This window comes from Branchiostoma lanceolatum, chromosome 7 (genome assembly GCF_035083965.1).
Source record: "Branchiostoma lanceolatum isolate klBraLanc5 chromosome 7, klBraLanc5.hap2, whole genome shotgun sequence".
Classification (NCBI taxonomy): Eukaryota; Metazoa; Chordata; class Leptocardii; order Amphioxiformes; family Branchiostomatidae; genus Branchiostoma; species Branchiostoma lanceolatum.
The window spans coordinates 18481816-18492301 of NC_089728.1; the positions used below are offsets into that span (position 1 = coordinate 18481816).

Consider the following 10486-nt stretch of genomic DNA (forward strand, 5'->3'; position numbering starts at 1 on the left):
ACGCTGTTGGTGCACAGTGTTGATCATACTTGGCTAATTATGATAATTCTGAGAACAGGAAACGACTGAAGCCACCCAGGGACACTAAACTTACAGGTGTCCTTCACCCCTACAACAGTAACATCTACTCTCAAACTTAACTGTGGCGTCGTGTGGCGCAAGTGGTAGAGCGCACGGCTGTCAAACAATGGGACCCGGGATCTAATCCCAGGATCTCTTGTGCCAAGAGACATGTCCGAACTTGCGCCTCCACGTTATGCCCTTGGGAAAGGCACTTAACACGACTTTCCTCACTTCACTCAGTTGTAAATGAGTACCCAGCTCATCTAGGGTTAGCGAGGCCCTGGGATAGGACGTTAAATTGAGGTTCCGTGTTTGTAGAGAGCACGTAAAAGAACCCACCACATCTTTCGAAGAAGAGTAGGGGCATGCCCCGATGTGAGTGGATCAAAACATTCCGGCCTGAATGGGGTAGGGAATTTCCCGAGCATTCTTCGTAACCCCTGCTTCTCCTAATGGGTCAGTGAAGTCCTGCTTGTCTCGAGCATTGATGTTTTCTGACCTAGGGCGAAGAGATGCTGCTACAGTAAAAATTAGTTCAGTGCTTTGCTGAGTCGCCCCCTTCGACCTTGCACTGAGCGTGTTCGTTAAAGAAATGAAGAAAAAAAATGATGTAAGATTCAAACTAAAATACCTCGTATCAAAGTTGGGACAAAAATATTCAACTGATAATCATGATACATACGCCTAAGACTAAAAACGAATGTTGATCATAACCTTTGTCAAAAGTACTTTTAAGAAAATCATGGTAGTTTGATGCACGAGCGTTTTAACTAAAATGCTAAAACTTTCAAACAGAGTTAAAATATCGCGTACATAATACCTGTTACAAGTTAGACCAAAGTATTGGCGTTGGGCAAACAGTGTTTAATCTGTCTCAACTTATCCCAACGTAAAGTAGACTAATTCACATCGAACCTGATGCATCTATAACCAGTTGATGCCGTGAAAAAATATCACGTTAAAGAGTTTGTTTAATCGGGCCGATAACATATCCGTCCAGTAGAACTCTTAAAGGAAAACATGAAAAAGAGGACCAGCAACTAGAGAGGAATCGTGCTGTAAGGGGACCTAAGAAAACATCAGATGCTGTTTACAGTACCAGGGCCTCCAAAACACGGTCGTACAATACACCCGGAAAAAGTGCTTCCGAGAAAAAGTTAACGCCACACCACGTTTTCTGGTCATAAACAAGTACATGTAGCCAGGCGTCTGTCGGGATCACTACTGGTCCGTAAATACCTCTTCAAGAGAAGTCAGACTTGTTTCCTTGAGGCAGTAGCGTGAATATTTGAGTCAGCATGGGGGCGTTCGTTGTGATGTCCCTGTTGGTTTTGTTTGTTTCCCCCGCCGTGGAAGGGCAGAGCGCGATGTCCGCCTCGGTAGCGACTAACACACTGAAGGCGGCTTTACCAAATCCCAACAGAGCTATCGACATCATCTTTGCTCTCGACCGCTCTGGGAGTGTTGGTTCATCTAACTACAACAAAATCATCGATTTTGTGAAGGCGGTTCTGAGCCACTTCAGTGTTTCACCGACTACAACTCGTGTGGCCGTCGTGTCATTTGGAAGCACTGCAAAGGTCGACTTTGATCTTCTCCGATGGACTTCGAATAACAACAACAAGTGTGAATTACTTCGCACCTACATACCAAGAATCAAGTACACTGGAGGCGCGACCAACACGATTGGGGCTCTCTATCACGCCTTAGCGTTGCTGAAGAAATCGGGGGTCCGTCGGTATTCAACGAAGGTGGTGTTTACGATTACAGGTGTGTTATTTTCTGGTCATTTTGATGTAACAAGAACATGGACATCGCTAATTACCTACAAAAATAATCATAGTATTCGTATAACCTCTTCTCTAATGAAATTATCTTTTGCTTTCGTGGGTGTATTTTAAACAATGCTGTGGCCTACAGTAACTTCGGTAGTTGATAATCATTGATATTTACATTCCAAATACTAGTATATAATATTATTATATTATGTTCCCTTCCCCGGCTTAAACTGGGCCTGTTGTACTTGTTGATGGTCTCTACTGCTACCCCTTATTTATGCCTTAAACCCTTCATGCTGTAGGCCCATATACATGTACAGTACAGGCAATCAAAAAAGTCTGCATTTGTATTTGTGTCTGTGTGTGTGTTTGCGTGTGTGTGTGTGTGCGTGCGTGCGTGCGTGTTGTGTTATAATGAAAATATCTAATACCTCGAACAAATTAGAAAGCCAGCCCCTTGGCCATGTTGTGATGATGTCAAAATCATCTGACACGAGCGTCACTCGTACCACCTATGATGAATTATCTAAAAGATAGAATCGACCGCACGTTTGAGTATCACTGTGTTTACTTCACCGGTATCAATATCTAGCTGAGAGCTTATGTTTTGCGTTTGGTTAATTTTAGAGCCAATTCTCTGTGATTAATGTATCTACATGTTCAATCTTACATATCTGACAGTACGATGTATCAGGTCTAAATGAAAGAGATGTTATCACAATAGACAGTTGGCTCTGCTCCTAGTTCTAAATCCTTCGTCTTTTCTAAGGCATTAAAAACCTGACAGTCAAATTTACAGACTCCACCTTCACACCCTGCTTAGCGAAACTCACTCATCCAAAATGTGCATACCTCCTCCATTTTCCAACTAATTTTTCCTTACATTTCCAGGCTTTTTGCAGTTAACAGTGTGTGTTTAAAGTGAGCCTAGCACTGCACGAAATGGCCTCGTTTCCCGGCGTATACGTACCGGGATTTTTCTGTATTTTTGTCGGATACTGACGGATACTGACGGATACATGCGGATTCGTGTAAGGTATCCGACTATTTCCGCACCGGTATATGGAATATTTCCTGAAGAATCCGAAAGTAAGGGATTTTCGACGAATACGGAGCCGTACACTGTACGGAAATGCCACCGATCCTGACGGATACGAACAGGAATTTTTCTGTATTTTTGGCGGATACTGACGGATACATGCGGATTCGTGTAACGTATCCGACTATTTCCGCACCGGTATATGGAATATTTCCTGAAGAATCCGAAAGTAAGGGATTTTCGACGAATACGGAGCCGTACACTGTACGGAAATGCCACCGATCCTGACGGATACGAACAGGAATTTTTCTGTATTTTTGGCGGATACTGACGGATACTGACGGATTCGTGTAACGTATCCGACTATTTCCGCACCGGTATATGGAATATTTCCTGAAGAATCCGAAAGTAAGGGATTTTCGACGAATACGGAGCCGTACACTGTACGGAAATGCCACAGATCCTGACGGATGCGTACAGGGATTTTTCTGTATTTTGAAGAAAATGGTGAATACTGACGGATACAGGTGGACAAAACAACGAATCCGTAACGGATCCGACTAAGTGCTTCCATTCCTAATTTAACTATACCCAAAACATCATTTTGAATGACAGGAAGTTTGGGAAAGCCTGTATGTAACATATGTATCATTTCATATCTCAACATAATGTATTTCTAAGTTCAAAAACTATCAAATACAATACAATACGGAAGTACTATGTGGCTAAATGATCCATTTCATTTGAGACAGGCTGAGGGACATCCACATACTCAAAGCACCACTGCATATGCAGGTTAATGTCGGTAAATTGGGGTTGTGCAAGCACAATGTTCTGAAAAATTATGAAATGTATTACAATTAACACCATCACAACATTGTGGTAATATTTACTACTGTATAGTGCCCTTGGACCAAAATCATCTACATGTTCTAAATATTCCACTAAAGTAATAAAAGCCTTATTTGTGGCCAGCTCTTCGTCTAAAAGCCATCAGATACAATTGTTTCAAATACAGAGGTTGAAAATAGAAAGTAACATTATACTGTCTGAAGAACTCCCATGATGACACGCCACATTTTAAACGTAAGTAGCATATGCCGTGGAACTGCATGTGTATAATCGTCCTCTCCCCATTCTCTGACTACATCTGAGTTCACTTCTTCCATGCACTCTTGGTAAGGGACAGGCAAGGCTGATTTCTTCTGTATCTGCATGTTGGACTCAGCTTGGAGTCCATCTTGTGATGAACCAGTTCCTATATGATAAAACCAAATGATGAATAAATATCAATTCACGTATTTAAGGAACATGTCACATGATTTTGACATGGGCTTCGTTTCATCACAGCAGCTACAAAAAACACGGGACAATGGATATCCATCATGCCTCTCTCAGCTAACATTGAAGTGTACCGATGATGGACTTACCAAAGGAGCCTGAGGTACTCAGCAGCTGAGCATCTGACAGTTGATTGCTTTGTTCCCAGCCAAGGTCCTCACAATATGTGCTGCATTTGTGAAGGAAGTATCTGCCGATGCTGTACTGGATATATATATATAAATGGAAACAATGACAAATATTAAACATATCACATACTCGCATGTGTAAAAAAATGAATCTGGGCATCGTTGAATTGACTACGTAAAACTTACATCTATAACTTGAATATGATATTGATCAAACATGCACAGCTATAACTGAATGAAATAATCACTGAGGCACACTACTGCCTCCTTATAAGTTCTAGTTCACTATCCACAAACTGTGGGATCTTTGTGGGACAAATACTTATGACATTTTCTTCCCTTCCATATCTTTAATTATCTTTCCCTCCACTGCTTGCTATTTTGTATCTGAAACGTTAACCAGACACACATGTCTGATGACCATTGGCAAGGATGAACAAATTGAAATTTTAAATTTCCTAGATCCTAACGCCGTAAAAGGGCAGGTCGGCTGGAGAATTCTTATGGTCATGCGAATGCGATGATATGTCAAGCCACAATAGGAGGATAACTGACGTCAAAACTAGTTAGAAACGGGAATTTTTCAATTTGTACTTACCAAAGGGCAGTCCCTCAAAATGATGAATCAACTCCCTACCAGCGTTTACAAGGGGGGAGGGGGGCGACGAATATTGCATGCACGAAGAAGACAACGTCGCAATTCCGTGCGTTTGAGTTTACACCGAATTCCCTTCGACTCTCAAGTCACTCAAAAATCACTGGTCGACCATGGTAGACTCTGGCGATGCCATGTTAAGCACAGAAGGTGATGAAACGCCGTTCTTGTCTGTGCTGTTAACCGAAAGAAAACCGTTAACGTTTGTCGCGCCCAGAAGTGTCTTGTGGGTAATTTGGATATCCGACACGAATCCGTGTTCCGTACACGTCAGGATCCGAGACAGCTCATGACTTCTAACATATTGGCAAATCTGAACTTCTAACATATTGGCAAATACATAAAAAAATGAAAGATCCGAGTAGATATTTTATCTGTACCCGAAAAGTATCCAGACGTATACGGCATCCGAATTGCTGGATCTGAGGTGTTCCTGGTATTTGTCCGAATTTGCTCGGAAACGTTCCGTATCTGTACCCGAAACATATGAAGGATCCAGACGTATACGGCGCGGGAATTGTCGGATCTGAGGTGCATCGGATCCAATCGGAAACGTTCCGTATCTGCTATGATGCGCAATTCCGGATCTGTTGGATTCGTCAGGATCTGAGATCATGCCGCGTGCCGTGCAGTGTGTATTTGTTGGTCAGGATCCGAAGCAACTACCGACAAACAATCCGAACATCTCTGCCATATTGACAAATATCTAGAAACGAAGGATCCGCGCAAATATCCTCAGGTATCCGACGCGCATCACGGATCCAGACGTATACGGCGTCGGAATTGCCGGATCTGAGGTGTACCTGGTAATTGTCTGAATTTGCTCGGAAACGTTCCGTATCTGTACCCGAAACGTATGAAGGATCCAGACGTATACGGCGCCGGAATTGTCTGATCTGAGGTGCATCGGATCTAATCGGAAACGTTCCGTATCTGCTATGATGCGCAATTCCGGATCTGCTGGATTCGTCAGGAAATGAGATCATGCCGTGCCGTGTGTATTTATTCGTCAGGATCCGAAGCAACTACCGACATACAAACAATCCGAACATTCCAAATATCAAAAAACGAGGGATCCGCGCAAATATCTTCGGGTATCCGAGGCGCATCACGAATCCAGAAGAATACGGCGTCGGAATTGGTCGGATCTGCGGGCACTTCAGTATCCGAGCAGTGAACTGGGATTTTTCCGGATTCGCTCGGAAACGCCATGAGGCCCGATTCCGGATACGTCGGATCCGTCAGGATACGTGGCCATTTCGTGCAGTGTAGAAACATACCTTTACTTGTACTTGTAATTCGAATTCTGGTATTTCGCCAACTAGGCGTTTATTTCTTGTCAGACAATCATGGTCAGTAATAAACTGGTGCTAGAAGCTACCATAGTCCCTTGCCCTTAAAAAGAGGCTGGGCCAATGTGAAGATGAATTGACAATACGGGATTTTTTTTCAAAACAAGATATTTCCTATCCAGCTTAAAGTTAGCATTGAAAACATGTGCCCGCGTGTGGATGTTTTGTGTTTATGTGTCCGTGTGTGTTTATGTGTTTGTTTTTATCTAGTGTATCGAATACAACACGGAAGAATAAAACATCAATTGACATTTAGCAAAGGTGTTAATGCATACCATCCTAGCTCTATATGCCACTGTACGACGGGGAAAGTAGTCGGGGTAGATACTTAAAAGAGACCAAACAACATACCGACAAATAGTCTAGCTTCTTATTTCAAGACGCGTCCTTCCAATTGGTTGGGAAATGGTTGTCGCGAAAGATAGGCGTGGCCTAAACCTGGTCCGCCTGCTATCAACCTAGCCGAGGGAGTTGTGTAGCCGAGGGGCGCGCCTGTAGATAACGGCGCGCCCCTCGGCTACACAACTCCCTCGGCCACACAACTCCCCCCCTCCCAATATATATGCCGCCGTTACAGGAAGCCTGCACAGGAGGCTAGTGCCACTTGGTTGACCAACAGTCAAGAGTAAGGTCAGGGGAAGGCTCTGCGTGTATAGCTTCTGATTTCAAGACGCGGCCTTCCAATTGGTCTCCGTTTGTTACCTTAACAGGGGTTCCTTGTTCTCTTTCTTTGAAGTAGGGTGCGATGCAAAAATGCCTCATGTTAAGGCCGTTGCAATTGGCATCATAAGATCTTGCGGCACCGGGTTGTTATTAGCTAGGTCATCTGTTACACATTCCGTCACTCGAGTTGCCGTTCCTCTTTTCCTCGTGCTGCCATTGTAAGAACTATGCCCAACGCCGACTGTTCACTAAGGCAGGACATGCGCCCTACCTGTCATAAATATCTCCCATACTTATCCTTGCAATTGAGGTATTTTGTGACGAGAAAGAATGAAGGGTGACACCATCTCGTTGAACAGCAACCTATCAATTACTGATCGCGACGCCGCACAGGCATTTTATTGAGCCCAGGAATCGTCCACCGTGGCAAACAGGTGTTGCTCTGCGTGGGGTGCCTAACAGTCAGGTAGATGCGGTCGTAGATTGTCCACGAACAAGCTACCTAGCCTTCTCCAATTCTTTTTCATTAATACCTTCCCTGTAAGTGTCACCCGGGCTCGCGTTTTCCCTTGTTTTATTGCTCTGATACTATCATACAGCTAATATAAGTATTTTTGTGGTGGCCATATACCACAACTGGGAAATATCATTTCCACCAATTAGAACAAAGACCCTTGTTTCAGATACAAATGTCCCGCCGCGACCGCTACCGATCCTTGGAGTAGAAGACACAAATTCTTTACACAGTGTATTTGACATTTAACGCTTTTGTCCTTTAGCTGAGTAGCCTGCGTAGTCCAGTGATAAGCGGCACGGCCACTGGATCTGTAAGCCGCAAGTTCAAATCCTGACTGTGCCTCTTACCCAACATGCACGTTACTGAAAGTCCTGTTTCACTCCGTGATCCACCGTTCATTGTGCATGTCGTAAAGGGCTATGGGAATTTCCCCGGTACAATGAACCTTTGAATACTGAACATAGGCATAGCGGCTGTCTTCTCTGTCAGGTCTGTTATGTCCCTAATATACATAACTTAACATACCCCCAACAGCAATAATTTAGCTATTGTCCTGAAGTTGCACAATTTTGACAGTTGATACAAGTATTCATCACTGTCCAACCTATCAATGTCACTTATAAGACATTCTCATATTCAACATGCACCAATGTAATGTCACATTAGATATCCAGGTAAGGTCCTACATTGCACATGTTATCTCTAATCATATGTATGACCTGCTAGACCCAAGTTGTATTTGCCACAGGTGTGAAAGTCATATCCTATGAAAGGAAGCTATCAAAACATTTCCGTACAAATAATGTTAATTTCAACGTTTGTTACCAACAAGCCAAGTAGCGAAAACCCCTCCATCTTTTTTTGTTATCATTTCAGTCAAGTAAAACACGCCTCCACTTTTGTTTTAAAATCTGCTTAGAGGCCCAAGCCTATATGCTACTTTCTTCCGAGCCTAAAAAGGTATCTAATACTGCACCACGTGCACATACGAGTCATCACCATAGTACGCTCAGAGCATAAGATACAAACACTGACAGTTCGGATTCTGTAATCAAGAAGACCGCTTGAATTTCTAAAGTCTGACCTGTGCTTCGTTTTTGCCGAAACTTAGTAACCTATTTTGTATACAATGTATCAGAAGACTCTCTCAATATATGTCATACGAACCGACACATGACACCACGCCATCCACACTAAAATCCCACAAATACCGCTGGTCTCCGTCTGGTCTGTTGTTAGGATAAGAATTTGTCCATCTTTCTTTAATATGCAGACGGCCACTGGAACAGAGGTGGAGATCCTTCTTCAGTGGTGCGGACGTTGCAGGCCAGGGGTGTGTACATGTACGCCTTTGGTATAGGTGCCTGGGGCATCAGCAGTACCAAACTGAGTGGACTGGGTAACAAGGACAGTGGTGTCCACAAGTACGTCTACCTGTGTCTGGATTTCACCATTCTATCACAAGTAGCCAAGAGGCTGAGAGGAGGTAAGAGATATTGTGTGAACGACTTACACATTAGTTTTTCTTGATTTTCTGTTATCTTTAGATGTAAACGTGTACATTTCAATGGATAGAGAATCCCTAGCCTGTCACATACATTTCCACGCCCTCGGTAATAACGACTTAGAGGTGGCAGAGAGATATGGGTTAACAAATCCCTTTGTAATATCTTACAACATTTTGCGATATAATGACAATTCTTTTCTATTCATACTGCAGACCTTCACAACACGGACTACTTGCCATCCCCCTCTACACGCTGTTATCACCGCTGTAACCATGTAACGCGCTCCTGCCAGTGCGATGTGTACGGCGGAAACTACGCCTGTGTGTGCCAGAAGGGATATAGTTGTGGCACTAGAGTCGATACAAGTGAGTAGCAGCAGAACAAATGTCAACGAGCCACGAGGCCCAATGCATGCTTACACTCCTGACCTCCAGCGAGTGTTTATGTAGAAACATGAGCTTTCTTTCTCCACGCGCGCGGAGACTCGAGCTCATGTGTCGACATGTGTTGACATTGTGTCAATGACACATCGAGTAATACAATACAATGAGCGTTTGGATTTTGGTCCCTTGCTGACTTCTTTTCAAGCTATATCTTTTGTTGTTTTACGTAGGTGATCTTCTTAAAGACCATATCTAAACGTATTTCCTGGCTTAAAATTTGATTGAACCCCCCCCCCCCCCCCCCCCTCCCAATATTATTTAACTGAGACTCATTTCCGCAAATAGTTTGATCAAGTTATATTACAGCTTTATTTTTGATTTTGGCTGGTTGTGTATAAATTAACTATTCACTGTAGCTTTATTGGATTGTGGGTGTAACAAAGCTATTGATGAGTTGTCGTGATTTTGTGTTTATGTAACTTTACAGAATGTCCATGGGACAGCTACAAAGACACTATTGGGACAGGTCCATGCATTGCCTGCCCTACAAACTCCGAGACTTCAAGAACTGGCGCCACCAGCAAGACTGAGTGCAAGTGTAGAGCAGGCTATCAGCAGGTTGGCTCCCCAATCCAGAAGTGTAAACGTGAGTTCAGCTATTTGTCATTTTTGTTGAAAATCTAATCTATCACATAGCATATTGAGGTTACGTTCAGACCGACACCCCACATTTTCACTCATCACAAATTTTTACTACGGATGTTCAAAATTATGTATTCGAGATTCTTTGTGGCCGTTTGTGTCCAAAAAGCCTATGTTATATATATATATATATATAGACTCCAACCAATTTATCAGGAAATTGGTACACACATGCAATAGTAAGGTTCTTACACTATGAATTATACAACCTTTTGAGAAAATCATCTTCCAATAATTATGCAGATTGGAGCCATTATCCCCATCAACATGTACGTCATTGGCTTCTTGTGATTATGCTGAATGCAATCAAGCTGACGACTGGTACACACACGGAATTTAAGATAGAAAATTCATTTT

At 43.0% G+C, this 10486-nt stretch overlaps 1 protein-coding gene and 1 long non-coding RNA gene across 2 annotated transcripts; one reads left to right on the forward strand and one right to left on the reverse strand.

Annotated features, from left to right (window-relative positions):
* Window positions 1-1361: 1361 nt before the first annotated feature.
* LOC136438671 (von Willebrand factor-like) lies at window positions 1362-2488 on the forward strand. Its single transcript, XM_066433585.1, has 2 exons — window positions 1362-1833; window positions 2469-2488. The coding sequence occupies exons 1-2, from the start codon at window positions 1362-1364 to the stop codon at window positions 2486-2488; spliced, it is 492 nt and encodes a 163-aa protein (XP_066289682.1).
* An 863-nt stretch (window positions 2489-3351) lies between these two features.
* On the reverse strand, window positions 3352-6275 carry LOC136438024 (uncharacterized). Its single transcript, XR_010756365.1, has 2 exons — window positions 4311-6275; window positions 3352-4138 (listed from the first exon to the last, which is right to left on the reverse strand). It is a non-coding gene; the product is annotated as an uncharacterized lncRNA (long non-coding RNA).
* Window positions 6276-10486: the final 4211 nt, after the last annotated feature.